General features: G+C 41.4%; 1 protein-coding gene across 4 annotated transcripts in view; it reads left to right on the top strand.

Annotated features, from left to right (window-relative positions):
- The window catches only part of LRP8 (LDL receptor related protein 8), a 200,977-nt gene that overhangs the window by 113,119 nt on the left and 68,743 nt on the right, over positions 1–19,115 (top strand). For 2 of the 4 annotated variants that reach the window (XM_081195384.1, XM_081195382.1), the window contains exon 3: positions 8,346–8,468. In XM_081195384.1, coding sequence (XP_081051510.1) covers positions 8,346–8,468 — 123 coding nt within the window. Of the gene's footprint in view, positions 1–5,661; positions 6,022–8,345; positions 8,469–19,115 lie in introns of those variants that run through there. The other 2 variants (XM_081195381.1, XM_081195383.1) reach the window with 2 other exon arrangements.

Below are 19,115 nucleotides of genomic sequence, written 5' to 3'. Positions count from 1 at the left end.
ATACATTTGTAAATAATACATTATTACACGTCTTGTTTCCTTCAGATGAGAGAACAGACTGAACTTTTAGTGCCTCCATATGGTGAGTTCCAGTGTAGTGCAAGGGGGCACTCATCCATGGAATGGAACTTCTCACTCCTCTCTTCCTCCCTGCTGGCCCCCTCCCATGCATTACCAGTTTTGTGGGGCTCACGGGGCTGGAGGAGGGAGAATAGAAACAGGAAGTCCTGTTGCACAATTGGATTTCTGCTCCACACAGTCCCGCTTTCCCTTAGGACGTCCCTATTTTCATTGGAGAAATGTTGAACAGCGTCCCTGACATGGCTCTTGTCTTTTGCACTGGACTGAATTTGCACAAGCAGAAGCTCCTCTTGACATGGAAGTATCTATCAAATGTGTATGCAAAATGTGTGTTCCAACTCGGGGGGGGGGGAGGGTAATAAGCCCTGGGCATTTTGTGTATTGAATTCAATTCCCATGGATTTATCCAATCATTTACAAGGCATATGTTAAAGTCTGGCATGCACATTTTGCCTGGGGACACACAAATATTTGAGTATGCAGAGACTGGCATATTAATTTAGAGGTCTTGTCGACCTGCTGCAATATTTTTATGCCTTTGGGAACAAGATGAGCAGACCTTTTAAAATCAAGTGTGTAAACTCAATTTATCCTGCAAGCTGGCCTTTTATTGAACAGAGCAAATCTCAAAGTTGGGCTTAAATAGTTGCTGAGCAGGAATTCTTGTCGTTTCCAAAATTTCAGACTGGACACAGACAGTGCAACAGAAGATGCTAAACTGAAGGCAGCTGTCATCTGCCGGCTTGAAACCTGCTGAGTTTACAGTCAGATGACATTGCTATTTTCCAATTTGAGGCTCTATGAAGATGTAGCTTTTGTACATGTCACAAACCTTGTCACAGACCTTTGTCTACATCATAGGTCTCCTGCTAACAAGGTGCTTGCAAGTATCCACTCAGTGATACTGTATATCCTCTCAGCTGTGAAGATGTTCCAGGAGACTGGATGAGTATTTCTTGTGGGGTGCTATAGAGTACTATATTATCCCCAATTCTATTTGACATCTATATTGGGTGTGGTCATCAGGAGATTTGGAGCTAGATGTAATTAGTACATTGATGATACCCAGTGCTCTTTCTCTCTTAACATCTGGATCAGAAATGGATGAAAAGGCCATGGACCAGTGTCTGGATGCAAGCAAATAAACTGAATCTGAATTCTGGCAAGACAGGGGCTCTATGGTAGAGTAGTTCCCAGGTTCCCAGGTCTGGGAAATTGCCTGCCCTGGATGGGGTTACACTCCACCTGAAGGGGCAGATGCATAGTCTGGAGGTGCTCCTAGATCTAGCTCTGTCAGTGGAGCCACAGGTGTCGTCAGTGACTAGGAGTGCTTTGTTTTACCAACTTTGGCTGATAAAGACAGCTGTGACTGTTTCTGGACTGAAATAGCTTGACAACAGATGTCTGTGCATTGGTAACCTCAAGATCTGGATTCCTGCAATGTTCTGTATGTACAGTGTGCTGTACACTTGAGGTTGGTCCAGAGTCTGCAGCTAATGCAGAATGTGGCCCCTAGTTTGCTTGTGGGGGCAAACTAACACCAGCATATCACACCATGGTTAGAGAATTTGTGCCTACTGCCAATCTGCTACTGGGCCAAGTTTTGATACTAATAGATAAAGTCCTACACCACTCAGAATCTGGTTATTTGAGAGACAGCTGTATGTTTTATATAGCCAGTAGGTCACTGAATTTTGCAGGTGAGGCACTGTGTGTTCTACCAGTGTCTGGGCTTGGTAATGGAGCAGGAAACTGAGAGTTAGTCCAGACAAGACAGAGATATAGTTGGTGGGTGCTTCATCTGTCAAGGCTGGTAGTATTCAACTTATCCTAAATTATTTTGCACTTATCCTAAAGGAGCAGGCTCATGGATAGGGTGCATTGTGTGTGCTCCTAGATATAGTGGTACCTCTGGTTACATACTTAATTCATTCTGGAGGTCCGTTCTTAACCTGAAACTGTTCTTAACCTGAAGCAGCACTTTAGCTGATGAGGCTGCCGCTGCGCGATTTCTGTTCTCATCCTGAAGCAAAGTTCTTAACCCGAGGTACTATTTCTGGGTTAGCGGAGTCTGTAACCTGAAGCGTATGTAACCCGAGGTACCACTGTATAGTATTGTCGCTGAGCATCAGGGGGCTTGGTGAGATGGAGTGCTTTTGTCCATTTCATCTGCAATCCTAGGTGAACAGAGATAGTGTGGCAACAGCTACCCATCCTCTGGTAACCTCCCTGTTGGATTTGTGAAGTGTGCCTTCCTTACCTGCCCAGACCTTGAGAACTTTCTCAGAGACCTGTCTCCATTTTCCCCATCTAATGAAGGGAGGCGAATAACTGCTAAGGATAAAGCTTTCTCAGTGGCAGACTGCCATCACCACAAATCTCTTTCCTTACCTGTTGACATTGTTTACGTCCTTCTTTGGATCATGCCTGTAATCGGATCTTTCAATTTCTGCAAACATATAACCCATGTCCGATTGCAACAGAACTGTTACAGCTTGCAGGATTTGGCATTGCCTTGTTGAATGATCCCATAAAAACCAGAGCAGATGGCTGCCTTTAAAGCAGCCGTTTATATAGTGTAGCACCCTTTCTCTTTTATCTTCTCCTTGCATTTAAATCATTAAACAAAAAGAACTGCCCTTCCCCAGCAATTCCAAAATCACAAGCACAAAAGAACAGATTCAGCCCTTGGTAACTGTTTTGAATGGCCACTGAAATGCTCGTTGGAGAAGATTAATTTACATTTGATGGGTGTTTGAAATCGCCTTGTGGGCTAAAATAAACAGTTGGGCTTTTTTAAAAATAAAAATCTGTTATAATTTTGCTGTCAAAACATCTATAGAATGCTTGTACCAGGATGCACTTTCTCTTTGTCTCCAAGAATTGTTTTTCCTGTACAAGATTCAATAGTTATTGATCAAGAGGGGCTGTACAGATTTCTGGCTGATCTTGAGGGTAACCAATTTGGTAATATCTTGTAAGACGGGGAAGCTCAAATTTCTCTCTTCCAGGAACAACAAAGCCAAACTGAGCAGGGTTGTGTTTTTGTGGGGAGGGGGGGTTGCACCTGTTTCCTGACAAGGGATTTAACAGGGAAGGAGTGGTAAGTGGGGTGACTATCTCTAGCAACCCATCCAATGCATGGCTCTGACTCTGGCAGGCTGATGACATTCTTGAAGAGGCACCATCTGCTTACCAGCATGGCTGGCAGCTGAAAAAACAAACAAACTCATTACACCTGTAGTAAAAGGTAAACTGATCTGACAATTGCATTTGTAGACCCCTGTCAATTACTGGGTATATAGTGGTTTTAGCCAATGGGATGGCAGGGTGGGGGGAGTTGGCGGAGGAAAGGAATTGCAGCTTGGCAGGAGTAGGTGAGACAAAGAAAGGTTATTATACAGCGTATATTTTTCCATGGAGCTCACTTGTTTTTTCCATAATAAAAAAATTCCTTCCAATAGCACCTTAGAGACCAACTAAGTTTGTTATTGGTATGAGTTTCCGTGTGCATGCACACTTCTTCATTTTTTTCCATGTTACCTTTCTATGTGTGGAAATATTGGGCAAGTCTATGATGTACATTTCCTTAGATAAATCAATTGAGATAAATCAATTTTAATATACAATTTAATATTCAGCATTCCTGGTGTTTAAAATGTTTAAACTGGCAACTGTGAAAAAGCTCATTATGATGCACAGATAAGAAATGGATAAACATAAATGGAATTATATCTTCCTTTCTTAAAAAAAAAAAAAGTCAGCTGAAATTAGAAGTTCTTCACATCCTTAGAAGTAAGTCATATTGAGTGCAATGGGGCATACCGCCAGGTAAATGTGTTCAGAATTGCAACTTTTCAATAAATATACATTTTTTAAAATGCACAGCAAAAATCAAGACAAAAGAATTCAGTTCAAGCCAAGTGTTCAAAACTCCCTGGGTGCCAGTCCCTGCTGCTGTCTCTCACTCCTGCTTGTGCAGCCCACCTTCATTTGGGAAAGCGGAGACTTTGAGCTCTTCAACCTGGTGGAGGAGGTCCTGAAAAACTTCTACTCCTGGTGGTTGGACAGGAATAGTGCACAGTGTTATAGTTAATTGCTGTAGCTTGTCTTTGCTTGCCCTACCCCACTGCCCTGGGGTTATAAACGGTCCGTGTCACCATTAAGAAAAATAGGTAGGAAAAGGCCAAAACATATAAGAACTGTCCCTGGATTAAGTGACTTTTCTTCTTTTAGTTCTCAAAGTTCTTAACCTAGCTGAAGGTTGTCATCTGCGCTAGCCAGATATTTAACTGATAATCAATCACAGTCAGTCCATCATTCGAAAAATAAGACTTTAAAGCCATCTTGCCCCAAGATGGCAACTAGACATTCCATTTTGGTGACTGTAACCATTTGGTCCCCATCTTATATATCTGAGTTCCTAATACTATTCAAGGATGCTGTCTTACTGCCACATCAAATGTTGTCTGATGACCAGCTCTTTCCTCTGCAAAGTTCATCTGAAAATGTTAATACATGAAATATACTCGGAGTCGAGTGTGAATTTCATGCTCTTTATTCAGCTCATAGTAGCAGTGAATGAATCTTTCCCCAAAACATCTAGCTATATATACATTATTTACACAATGGGCCCCACGTGATTGGCTAATTCCAGGCTGCTCCTGCAGGTCAATCAGGTTGCTGATTCACTTCATCCAGGAGCCTGATTGGCTGCTCCTGCAGACGAATCCGACTTCTGCATTCTGGATCCTATTGTTCTAGGATGCAGCTCAGTACATAACATACAGGTTATCTTTGTTTCAAACAGCAGCCATTAGAAACTTGTTTTGAGTAGCAAAGGAATCTCTCTGGTTCTTCCCTAGCTGAATTGGTTTCCACACAGTTTAGGGAAATGATGATTACAAAGGATTAATATCTTCTAATCTCATGCATTGTATTGCACTCTTGAGCAGCAGAAACAGTCTCAACAGCAACAAATAGTAGCAGCGGGAAGGGGAGCCACCCTTCTGCCATTAGCATCGTTGCTGCTAACCTAGATGAGCAGTAAGTTGTTCTCCCCCACCCTCAGTTCCCATCTATAACGTGGGAGGTCTCAGTCTCCTCCCTCACAGCTTTATTATGAGGATGACATAATTATGGGGAAGTAATTCAGATACAAATGAGTGACATGGAAATGTGATAAACAGTAAAAACAATAATAATGAAGAAATGGCCCACAAGTATAGTTTTGCCAAGGGCCTACACTTTCCCTCGAGAAGCGTTATATTTAGTGATTTGATAGCAAATGAATTGCCTGTGTGAAATCTTCCAAGGTTAATCATATTCAGCAGCATTTGTTTAAATATATTTGTTTTAATTAAGAGAAAGGATTTGCACGCTGGGGGGGTGTTCACATTTCAAGATCCCTGAACTCTGTTGCGGTAGGAATAATTACAGCCCGGGAGTTTTATGTGTCTCTGCAGTGTCCTTTTGAGATATTTAGATGGCTTCTGTTGAGATGAAAGATCGTATGGATTTCTTTTCCTCTATTAATCTGGCACAGAATACCAGACCTCCTGGGTCAGTTTGCTTACCAGCAGTGTTTGTCCCTGCAGTTTAATCTGCAGATGTTGGCTTGGCACATATGACATTGCAGAGGAGAAGATGCTTCAGCCTGTCTGATTGTGGGGATGCACATCAAGCATATTAACATCTTCCAAAGGCCACCTTGTGGTTCATTGTCAACAATGTATTTCTTCTCGCCTTTTGTGATTTCTCATAATAAATTAGTTGTGCTTCCAAAAAAACAGTGCCAAGGGAACAAAGCAATCAGTGACACCATCTGCTGCCAGCAGGTTTGTGTGTTGAAGGAGCTGCATATCTCCATCGCTCAGGAATGTCGACGGACCCTGATGCTGGCAGCAGTCCCTTGCTTCAAAGCCACAGGCCTGGGCTTGTGTGAGTAGATCAGCGGGGAAATGGCTTTGTCAGACTAAGGTGAATAAATAGGTTTGGCAGTGGCAGGCTGGAAGCAGACATAACGGGCCCCTTGGGTGCAATGTTACTATCATAAGTTAGATGCTTAAGGCTGAAGCAGATCAAACAAAATGTGAAAAATTACTGGCCGCATACTTTATGAAGGCCATTAGACTTTAATGCTGTACTATCTAAATTCTTTTGATCTTTCCCTAAGAAGAAACTTTTGATCCTGAACATGGGAGTCCATTCAAAGGCAAGCGTGTGAGTGTAGAATCTGAGAGCTATACAACCGTTTTTCAATAAATGCTAAGCCAACTCTATCCTTAACTCTGAAATTTAAGGTACAGCCTGCAGTGTATCTTAACACAGCTCAAGAGGGAGAATACCAATACCTGCAATTTTATTTTATTTTTGTATTTCCTTGTGTGCTGAAATTTCCCATTGTCTAACTTAGCAGACAATTTATATCACCATGCACATAATGTCTGGAGATACCTTCACAACCGAGTTTATATTCCGCTATTGGCTGTCTGCTCAAAGCGGGCTTCTTTAAAATGATGTAAGTTGGATATGGCTCATATTGCTGTCCAGTTTCAAAATCAGTGCCGGCACAAAGTTAAGCATTATGCACTATCTGTTTCTGTACAAAGACTCTGAAGCACCTGGAGCAGTCTGCACCAGAGGTGTTATTTGATAATCCATGGAATACAAAAAATAAAAACGAAATGAAAGGATGTAATTCAGCAAACATCACTCATGGACATTGAAGTTTAGATTCTAATTTTTCTTCAGATGCCCTAAGTACTCAGCTGCCTGGCTTATGCCACCTTTGCTCTTCTGTGATGTTGAAATAATTAAGCCAATAGCAACTAGAGGGTCTGTGACACTTCTTTCTGCAGAATGTCACTGTGACGCCAGAGCAGTTCAGCCAATGGCATCAAGAGGGAGCAGATACTAAGACCAAGTAGAAAATGCTGTGTGAGAACAAGAAAGTGAATCTACAGGAGAATGAAATTTGCAGACCATCATACTGATGGACCGTTAGCTAAATTGTTCTGTATTAGTACAGAGCCATTATTGGTGTCACTGAAGTAAATACCTGCTATTGTCAAATTCATATGTTGTATGCAAGGGAAAACAAATATACTTTGTTCTTATAGAATGCCTGTCTGAGTAGATTATGTTTATGTTTGATGAGGCTTTACAGCATTTATTTTTGGCATGCCACAGCAAGGAAACTGCATGTTTTATGAATCAGTAAATTAATGCTCCCATCACACACCCTTTTTCACCTGCATGTCCGCCTCTCTGTTGACATACTATTCCTTTACAGCTTGTCAGTTGACTTTGGTATAACAAAATTAATATTTTACCAAGTGGGCCAGTGATCATTCTTCATCCTACGTACCATAACTGTGCCTCTCTCTGTTTTTCTAGTGGTTTTACTGTTCATGCCTCCAGTCGTGGGCTTTGGCAAGGCATGGCAACAACTCTTTCAGTCCCAAAGCTGCATTAATGTTGAGTGTTTGCATCAGGATAGAGAGACTTAATCTCTGTCTTCAGCTATTGTTAAGCTCATGTTCACCAGATCATTCACTCAGGCATGTCTGTGCAACAAATATAAACTACTTTAAAATCCTAGGAACTGTAATTCTTTGCAAGAGCTGAGAGACTTTTATCATAACATCTCAGTACCCAGTTCCAAAGTATAAGGACGCTTCAGGAATTAGGTATCTTGTGTGAGTGTGTGAATGCTGTTATGATCTCACCTGATCCAGTCTTGCAGGATAAATGTTTCACTTGGAATGCAGATTCTGCCCTAGGGCTTGGTGATATATTGTCCAAAACCATTTTGAAGTGCATATTGTGATATCAGTTTCATAATTTTTTGACCTGGCAATATATTGTGAATCACGAGGTGTGCGTGCTATGCAAAAATCACAATGTGGGGAAAACCGTGAAGCCAGCTATGGTGGCTGAGACCATGAAAGTTAAACCAATAATAAACTGGTTTACATTTTTTAAATTCATATTTGTATCCTGCCTTATCCTTGCAATCAGTGAGTCTTGGAGCTTTCTCATCAAAGAGGTCATTGCATGTTTAGTCTGAAAGATCAAATGAGGGACAGACATCATAGGTGGTGTGTACTGTTAGTTCTCCTCAGAGTAAACCTATTGAAAATAATGGGCAAGACTACCCTAACATCCATTATTTTTACAGCTCTACTCTGAGAAGCACTTAGTGGAAAATAATTGTGTTGGATTGAATCCAACGGTCTAACATTCCCTATTTCTTCTTTCAGCCAAGAAGACCTGTGCAGAAAGTGATTTCACTTGCAACAACGGCCACTGCATTCCTTCCAGGTGGAAATGTGATGGTGAAGAGGAATGCCCAGATGGGTCTGATGAATCCGAAGCCTCATGTAGTGAGTACTCCTGCTAACTGGTTATGGAACATAGCTTTATAGTTGTTTGGAAAGTGGACTGATAAACAAATAGAAATTATATATCATGTGCACATGTATATGAGCTCTCCCTCTCCATACCGCTGTCCTGAAAGCAATCAGTGATGTGGTTTTATTATTATGTCTGGCTGAGGACAACAAATTATATGTTGTGCACAAGTTAAATCTTGCCTCTTACTCAGGACCTCTAGAAACTTGCAAAGCTAACCCTAAGCCTGGGGTGGGGAATCTTTGGCTTGTGGGCCTGATTAAGCCTGCCAAGCCTCTCCAGTTGTCCCAACATGTCACTTTGGCCAAGTCTGTCCACTTGCCAGGGGGCCAGGCCAAAATGCGGGGCTTTTCAGTTGGATGAATTTTATGTGACTAGCCAGTTCCTTATGACATTTTCCACTTTTATATTTTAATTATGTTTATTGTGATTTTATATTTGTTGTGCACCACTTGATGTTTTCTGTAGAGTTTAGCAGTATATAAATATATATTTTATTAAATAAATAAAAGCTTTCTCCTTTTGTTTCTGTAGAGAATTTCATTTGAAAAATGTGATTATGGGATTCAAAATAAGGAAGATTTTATGCTCAGACATTGCTTTGCATATGCACTCAGCTAAAAAAACACACACCCCACCATTCATTGCTGACAGTTCTTTTTTTCAGAAGATTGATTGTAATTTAAATCTCCTTGGGCTTATGTTGTTTCCCAAAAAGCTGTGCAAGTGGAAGACTACCGGTGCAAATGTTTTCCACTTCTCATGGTTAGATTGGAATTATTGGAATTTCACCAGTTCCTCTCTTTTATATAATTGTCATGCCCTTAAATAGTAGTACTATTGTCTAATTCCGTCATGAGCCACTATGTTGAGTAGGGGCTTTTCTTTAGATCTCATTAGCTTTGAGTGGCACCCTGAAAGGAATCAACCTCAAAAATCTTTTTCAGGTTACATGTTGTCCTTTTGAAACTGTACCATATTGCATCTCTCTCCTGTTGCATTATAATAGCTCTCCAAGACAGCATGGCATTTCACGAGCTGTGCTTGTATTGGGCAGCACAAAGCAAGCAAGCTGGAGACTTCGAGTTAAGTAAAGAATGCTTGCAGGCAATAACTGACATGGAAGCCAAATGTGGCAAATTTCCCCAGCAGGATAGACTCAATTGCAAATGTGACATTATTGTAAGTGTCAGGAAACACTCAGCTTTGCTTCAATACCTTTTACCATATTGTTATTCTCATCCTGTGGGACAGATCATCTATTTCCCATTGATTTCAGAGAGTTATTAAACATTTACTGATACAGTGGTGCCCCGCAAGACGAATGCCTCGCAAGACGAAAAAACCGCTAGACGAAAGGGTTTTCCGTTTTTCAATACGCTTCGCAAGACGAATTTCCCTATGGGCTTGCTTCGCAAGACGAAAACGTCCTGCAAGTCTTGCGATTTTTTTCGCTCCCCCCCCTTTTTCTAAGCCGCTAAGCTGCTAATAGCCTTTTAGCCGCTAAGCTGCTAAGCCTTTAATAGCCGCTAAACCGCTAATAGCGTTAATCCGCTAAGCCGCTAATAGGGTTGCTTCGCAAGACGAAAAAACCGCTAGACGAAGAGACTCGCGGAACGGATTATTTTCGTCTTGCGAGGCACCACTGTACTGACTAGATGGGGATTTAATCAAAATAAAAATTGAACTTAAATATTAGGTAACACACGAGTGTAAAAGTGTGTGTTTGAATATGATTGACATACTTTTTGTTGGGGAAAACAAACTCTATGAGTGGATACTGAGCTATGTGGACATAATGGACTAGTTACTTGGGTTTCAAGGTTTGCTTCAGGTCACACATGTTTAAAGTATGGAAAAGAATAGGTAGAACGTAAAGGTAAAGGACCCCTGGTTAAGTCCAGTCAGAGGCAACTATGGGATGTGGCACTCATCTCGGTTCAGACTCAGGGAGCCAGTGTTTGTCCACAGACAGCTTTCCGGATCATGTGGCCAGCATGACTAAACCACTGCTGGCACAACAGAACACTGTGACGGAAGCCAGAGTGCACGGAAATGCCGTTTACCTTTCCGTCGCAGCGGTACCTATTTACTTGCACTGGTGTGCTTTAGAACTGCTATGTTGGAAGAAGCTGGGACAGAGCAACCGGAGTTCACCCCATTGTGTGGATTCGAATCAGTGACCTTCCAATCAGCAAGCTCAAGAGGCTCAGTGGTTTAGACTACAGCGCCACCCACTGGGTTGGGCAAAACACGTTCCACAATTGGTCAAAGGTTTCTCATAAGGATCTTACAATTTTAGTAGTATATTTAGAACATCGTTGTACCCGGACACTGAGGTCCAGCACCGAGGGCCTTCTGGCGGTTCCCTCACTGCGAGAAGCCAAGTTACAGGGAACCAGGCAGAGGGCCTTCTCGGTAGTGGCGCCCTCCCTGTGGAACGCCCTCCCACCAGATGTCAAAGAGAAGAACAACTACCAGACTTTTAGAAGACATCTGAAGGCATCCCTGTTTAGGGAAGCTTTTAATGTTTAGTAGACTGTTGTATTTTAATAATTTGTTGGAAGCCGCCCAGAGTGGCTGGGGAAACCCAGCCAGATGGGCGGGGTATAAATAATAAATTATTATTATTATTATTATTATTATTATTATTATTATTATTATTATTATTATTATTATTATTATTATATGATGTTATTAATAACAGCTGCCTTAAAATGAACACGTGCAAATTTTAATCATGCCAGATGGAAGCATCAGGTAGAGAATGCTGGTGCCGTGTGTGTGTGTGTGTGTGTGTGTGTGTGTGTGTGTGTGATCAGAAAAGGAAGCATTCTGCATTATTCATTACTGGATGCCCAGACCAGCAAAACAGCTGGTTGGAAAGAGCAGGAAATGGTTACGTGGGCAGTGCATGTGGGTTTGCAGCATAGAATCTGAAGAGAAAGAGGCAACACAGGCCCCAGAACATTATTTTTTTTAAGGTGCTAATATATTCCTCTCATTAACTGATAGCTAATCTCTTCAAGCTACCACAACCCTGTTGGGTCTTCTGGGACATTCTCCTGTTAGAAGAAACTGAATAGGCTTCAATAAGGATATGCAATTGCCCAGTGATGACTTATTATATTTAATTTATAAGCCAATTTTATGTTAAACATATCCAAGGTAGCAAAACAGGTGCCCTGCTCCTCTGTCCCACTCCCTCCAACCTTATTCATTCCCCCCTGAACGCCACCATGTGTTGCAACCTGTCTAAGTCCATTGAAGACTGTGCATTGAATTTTCAATTATATGCCATTTAGGTGTATTTCCCCGGATGGATGCTCCTAGCAAAAGGGAAGATGGTCTGTTTGACTTTGTCAGTGTGCAGTGCAGAGAGGAATGTACAATTATCCACCCTCTTTCCTCTTTATTTCATTAGCCAACTCTGCATTGCTGCCTAATTAGGAAAGATACACACTGCTTCCTAACAAAGCCCTCTTCTAAGCAGCCACACATAGTATCAACGTAATCATCTCAGCTGTGACATTAACATATTCATAATGCACTAGGGTTTGGTCTCTGCCTGCCTCGCTCCCTCTCAGCCAGAGTCTTCTTATTAATGCAATGCCACTCTCCCATTGGATGGGCTTAAATTAACTTAGCAGTTTCCTTCCCCAGAATTCCCTGCCTGCAAATCTCTCTAGCCTGAAGCAGCTATGTTTAGACTGCACAGTTCACTGTGAGGTCCATGAGGATTTCATTTGACCTCCGTCAGCCAGCGATGCAACTCTTCCTGTAAAGAAGATCAGCCTGCGCTATAGAAAGGCTGAGCCTTAAGCTACCTGAGCGTTGGCTTCAGTTATACTTGCATGCCTCTGGCTTAGTAGTCTTGCAAGAGGCTTCCATTTCACCTTGGAGCTTACAGTGCATTGTGACTCATATTATGTTCTGGAAATATGCAGGGAAGCTGCATTGAGCGGAAAAAACTTGGATATGGCTTCCAACTCCAGCTTAGCCGTGGGCTTCTTGGTTGGCTCCTTGAGCAAGCCATTTCCTCCTGGCTTTAATGTGAATTTTCCAATTGCTTCATAAAGTCACCAGTGTTTCACAGCCATCCCAGCACAACAACTCTATGGATATCACCTTCGGTTAATTACAGTTTGTCTACAGAGCTAACCATTGGCAATGATGGGAGTAGGCAGCAGGTTGAGGAAGGCTTCTGTAGGCAGCTTTGTGGAAGGATTTGCCACTTCATAAACAGAAACACAACTGCATTATCAAATGTGGGTAGCTTTACCACAGAGATCCACCACATGCATCTACACTAAATCATGTGACTGCACCATGCTTATCAGAAGGGCAGCTGTTTTTGTAACTGGTGCGATCCAGTGTGAAAATGATTGGTTCTGAACTTGAGAATCCCTTAACTTTGGCCACTGAGTCTCCTAGGGGAACCACTACCTTTTGACCTGAGTTTTCTGTCTGTAAACTGCAAATAGTAGTTGGATAAAGAAATATTGTGATCCACCAGGAGTCTTTGAGGACAGTTTAAATCTATAAACCTACAACAAGTTAAATGAAGAATTGGGAGTCTTACTCTGGACAACTGAAACTAATCTGCCTCTGGTTTTTGAGGCAGTATATTTTCACATGTTTATTCATATGCACAAGGGCTAGAGATTTTACTTTACTAAAAATAACAAGTCTTCTAAATGAGTTCCATCTTACTTTAAAGAGGTAAAGATTTAAATATTGAATTGTGTTTATTTGGCCCAGAGATCTTTGTGTGCGGTCAAAAATAAAATAAAAGCTCTAGGAAATATAATATTGGCTAACGAATTGTGATAGTGCTAGTGAAAGCTCAAAGGGGTAGGACAAAAAGTGAGTGCAAGAGGTGAGTCCAAAGGTCTTATGTGTGCATGTGTATATAATGAAATCCAAGGATGTGAGCTGCATACTTTCCCCGTCCACTTTCCCTCTTATTACCTACACACAATGCTCTAACAGAAAACAGTAGAAATTGCTTTATGCAAATGTAATCTGAAGACCCGCAGCATAAATAGAAAGAATAGGGGAAAAATCACTATAGCCTTTTATGAATCCATATTAATTTCACTAGAGGATATAGCAGGCAACCATTGATGAATGAGTCATCAGTCCACAGCAATCGGTTCAGTTAAGCGGCACATTTATATGAACTAATGTATTTATGTATTTAAAGCATTTATAACTCACCCTTCCTTTATACCAGCCTGACCCAAATCTGGTGCCCTTCAGATGGTTTGGACCACTATTCCCATCAACTCCAGGCAGTACAGCTGTGCTAGCTGAGTCTGATTGGAAGTGCACTCTGGGTTGGGGAAGGCAGATACCATATAGAGACCAGGGTAGGGTATAGAACAAATAATAAAATAAACAACAATTAATGTTAAAATGCACAGTCAAGCATATAGGACAGTGAAAAACAACCGAGCAGGTTAAACAATCAGCAACCTATGAAACTAAGTTTCTGCTCGTCAGACTCTTGATTCACATAGCCTGGTATTGTCCAGTTTGAGGGTAGCCAATGTGGTGCCTTCTAGATGTTGTGGTCTCCAACTCCCATCATCCCTGACAATTTGCCTTGTTGGTTGGGGCTGATGGGAGGCAGAGTTAAATAACATATTCCTGTTGATGAGAGCTGAAGTCCAACACTACCTGCTTTGACTGGCAGCTTTACTCTTGACTGGCAGCAACTCACCAAGGAACTCAGGTAGAAATCAGGGATTAAACCTAGAACATGTCTATTTCACTGATTATTATTTTTCATAATTATGAGTTATGTGTTGGTCTTTAACAGTGCAAATTCTGTTTTAGCTAAAGAAAGAGGGTCCCTAGGTGAACAGTCCTATGGCATGCATGCCACTTTAGTCTGCAAATGGCAGATAGTATGACAAGATCCTCCCTGGGGAAAGGACCTAGACATAAGATTTCAATACATAAGGGGTGAAGACTAAGCTGGAACTCTTCCCGGAGTCATCATGCAGGTCTTCTACAGGACTGATTATTTATAGATGTATAAGATTTTTAGACTACTTTCATTCAAAGGTCCCAAAGCTGTTTCCAACAATAAAAATGCAGATTAAAACCAGATATAATTTGAACAATATAGAATAGGGCAACCTAAAGCACCAGGGCAAACTAAACAACTTTTCCAGAAGCCAAGGAGAACTGATAGGTCTTGACTTGATGACAGGAGGCCAGCCACAACACTGACATCTGTACTTCTAGGGGAGGAGTGTTCCTAAGTTGGGGCAAACTCGCTAAGGAGGCACTGTCTGGTGTCTAGCATGGCAAGTAATACTCATGGTGATACTGTAAGCAGGACCTCCCTTCCCAGTTGATCTCAGGTTCTGGGGTCACTGATATAGAGAAAGAGATTCCGTCAGATATCCAGATTCCAAGTTAAGGCCTTATACACCTTTAATTGAGCCTAGTAGCATGTAGATTTACCCTTCAGTATTTCAGCTACCCCTTTTCTCTCATACTATGCTATAGTGAAACAAAGTTTATGTGGCCCTTGCAATTCTTCCCTAAGTCAGTTCTTTTTAGAGTTTGTTCATCAAATACTATGAATATAGTAGCAGTGTCAAATTTCTGTTATTCCACTAATGCATTTGAGTAGTTCATAAACAAGGACAGCAGTAAAAAGCTTGATAGGATCACTCTTATAGCTGTTATGAATCTTGCACCCATTCAAGTGAAAGGGTAGAGGATGTGAGGGTATTGGCAATTACAATTGTAGTACTATCCTATTTTTAAAGACAGAAGAGGCTTTGGGTTGTACTGAGACAAGTTTTAGGCATCAAGTTTTTAAATGGCCACCCCCACCCCACCCCCGGCAGCCTGCTATTGTATAGAGAAGAGAAATCATGACAAGTTTAACATAATTGTCTCCAGAAAGGGGTGTTTATTTCATTGCTTTCAGAAGAATCCTGGCTTTGGTAGTGGCAAATGCAGTATGCTTTCAAGTAATAGATGGAAGCTTGGCATCTTCCTCTGAACAGGAGATTTAATGCAACTAGGAATGATTTTCTGTAAATCAATTAAAACTTTGGCTGCATGTACAGATCTTGATTAATGGTGCACAAGAACAGTAAGTGAATACAAAATGTGTGTGAGTTTTAACTGGGAAAGGTAAAGTTACAAGCTGTAACCAATGACAACTTGACCTTAATGGTACTTAATGAAGAATATTCAAGAGCCAATGATCCTTTACTTGTGGCTAGAGTGCAGAAGAGGTGTGTTTTTGAGTGGTCACTGCTGTTGCTGCTGCTGTGAAATCTGGTTACATTTCCAAGCTTTCAAAACTTCTTCAGATATCTCTGAATGCACACGAAAAGCTTATACCCAGAACAAACTTAGTTGGTCTCTAAGGTGCTGCTGGACAATTTTTATTTTTATTTATTTCGACTGCGTCAGACCAACACGGCTACCTACCTGAATCTAAAACTTTTATGCTTTGTCTGCCTGGATGGTAAGGTGAGGCGAAGACTTCTGTCATGCGAGGAGCAGGTGACAATCATCTGGTTGTCATATGAACCTTCTTTGATGTAGAACCCTGTTACTGATACGGAAGACAATCCAAATGACATTGGTGGTGGAGGCTATCTAGGCAGTAGATAGGAAGCTGTGAAATGCTTTCTTTGTGTGGAACCAGTGAAAGAAACATCTACAGTGCAGAAGCAACTCTTAAAGTGAGAGTATGAGGCAGCTTCTGATCCCTTCTAAGTGGATTCCCAAAAGCAAAGGAAGAAATATTTGTCAGTAGTGGTTCCCTAGAGCGTGCGTGAAAAACTGGGTAGAGGAGCATATTCCCTCCAGAGGATATGACTCTTCTTTCTTTGCATGTACTCAGTTATATAAAAGCTTGACATTGGTAGTGCAGTGGCACTCCTATGACTGACAGTGGAATGGAATGGGCAAGTCAATGTCTCATTCTTGCTGTTTAGATACATAGACTTGCCCTTTCCATTATCTTGTTGAATCCCAGATACTGATAGAGAAAGTTGGGATAGGCAGTACTCAGCTGCCCCATTAGTCACATTTCAGCCCTGTTGGCCATAGGTGCCATCATGTGGCATATAGCCTTGGTAAGTTAAAGTCAAGGCTTTGAGGTAATGTAACCTTCTGAAATAAAGGTTGAATCCACAAATGTATAGCGTTATTTCTTTCCCACAGAGCAGGGGTGGGCCCCAGCCCCAGCAAGTGTGACCAGTTATCAGGAATGATGGGAATTATAGTTGAACACCTGGAGGTCAATAATATAACCAACCCTGGCAAAGAAGTGTATGCGTTGATTATATGCAGCTTAAGAGTTCAGCATTGTCTGGCATACCTACATTAGGCTTCCCTTGTTTTTGGTGGTTGTTTTCATTATGCAGTCATTGAAAGCTAAAGGGAAAGTATTTTTCCATCAATACAAAGGAAATGCATTAACTAATACAATAGAAATGCATTAACTTTTTAATGTATTACTTTCCTGCTCTAGCAGATATCAGGCAGCTGGATAAAAATAAAATTCCCAGCCCATGAAAGGCAATTTAACTCCTGTGTTGCTGCTGATGTCATTGAGACTTACACAATTTGATCATTTGATCACTTAGTTTGGTTGGTTTAGTTTTATATCTGTTCATCTGGGGACCTGTCTTACAGGTGGTAATACGTAGGAAAATGAGAGTGCAGTTGTTAGGTATGGGTTCTCAAAAAATCCAGAAAGTACATACTGGACACAGACTCATGGGTGGCTTCTCCTTTGCATTGCCACAGGATAAAGAACAACTGTTCTTAAGGATGCATAAGCTTTCATGGTCTTCTCTTGGTTAAAGTAGCTCCTTAATCGTAGAGTTAGGAAGGGGCTTGGAGGCTGCCTAGTCTGCAGTGAAGGTTCTCTAGCAGATGATTTTCCAGCCTCTGCTTAAGTATCACCAGAAAATGAGAGCCTACCACCTGCCGAAGCAGTTGGTTCCATTACTGAACATCTATTATAGTTAGGAAGGGTCTCCATTTAATGTTTAGCCATAATATGCTTCCTGTCAATTTCCACAGGGATAAGGACTATAGCTTAGTGGCAGAGCATCTGCCTTCCATCTAGAAGGTCCCAGGTTCATCTCTTGCCTAAAACCCTGGAGAGCTACTGCCAAGTCACTGTAGACAGCACTGAGCTAGATGGACCAATATCTTAGACTAGGACAGCTTCCTGTGTTCTTATATTCCACCCATTTGTTCTAGTCCATCCTTACTGAGCAACGGAGAACAAGTCTGTTCCACCTTCTGCAATGACAGCCCTTCATTTGAAGACCACTCCCATGTCCTCCCATTAATCTTCTCTTTTACAGCCTTCTAAAACTTGCCCAACTCTTTCAACAATTCATCATAGGATTTGGTAATCCTGGTCATACTTCAGTTTGTCAGTGTCCTCCTTTGTGGTGTCCAGAACTGGACACAGTGTTTTGTCTTTAGTCTGAGCAATTCAAAATAAAAAGTGCTAATGGAAAGTGGAAAAGTATGGACTATTGGTAGAGTTTTTTCATGCTCTGCATTTGATGTTCTCTTGGAAGGTTTTGGGGTGCCTCAATAGAGAGGAAAGGCAATAGACAATTATAAGCTTCTATAACTGGGTGGTGCCAGAATGTGAGCTTTTGAAGGCTTTAGAATTCCTATATTTTACGCTTTATAGAAAATCTGTGTCAACAGTTTATACAAAAAGAGAGAGAACATAGCATAACGACATCCAGTCTTGACTTCAAGAGCATATTAATTATCTATTAATAGCGATGGTATATAAAATGTATAATAGAACAATTTGCTTTTTTTTCAATAAAAAATCCATAATGAAAACCTTTCCTCCCCATAATTATCCACTCATTTAATTGATGAAAAGCCATTTCCTTGCACATCTCATTACAAACCAGCAATGTAAAGAGCTTGTCTTAAAGGGATTGAAATACCGCATACTTAAAATACATTATATCCTTTTACATTATACCCTTCCCCCCACCTCCCATTTGCTGTAATTTCATAATGTATAAAAAGGAGGAAAGGAGGCTGTTGAAGAGAAATTCAAAGCCAAACTGAGTCTCCCATTCACTATTCCTCTTCCAGTGTTTACTGAGTTTTGTCTTGTTTAATTATATTTACACTTAGTTTTATGTTTTGGTATCTTTAAGATCTTTTTCCTCACAGAAGGGCTACAGTTCGAAGGACTTTGTAGTGTCCATGGATCTGTGCAGTCATTCTGTGCCTTAGCATCACAGAATCTTAAGAGATGGAAGAGAGCCAAGGGTCATCTAGTCCAACTCCCTGCAATGCAGGAATCTCAGCTAAGACATCCATGACAGCCTTTTTGCTCCAAAATCTTTGTGCTAGTACAGTCATACCTCATCTTGCGTTCATGTTGTGTCTTTTCAGCTTGCGTACGCGGCAAACCCAGAAGTGTATACTTCTGGGTTTCGCCGCATGCGCAGAAGCGTTCTGCGCGCTTTGCGCATGTGCAGAAGTGCTCTATCACAATCCGCGCTTGCGCAGAAGCGCCACTCTAGTTGCGGACTTTTCGGGGTGCGAACGGCACCCCAGAACAGATTATGTCTGCAACT

This window comes from Podarcis bocagei, assembly GCF_964188305.1.
Source record: "Podarcis bocagei genome assembly, chromosome: 5".
Taxonomy (NCBI): Eukaryota; Metazoa; Chordata; class Lepidosauria; order Squamata; family Lacertidae; genus Podarcis; species Podarcis bocagei.
The sequence above is the reverse complement of the archived record's forward strand: the minus strand, read 5'-3'. Positions and strand labels throughout refer to the sequence as shown.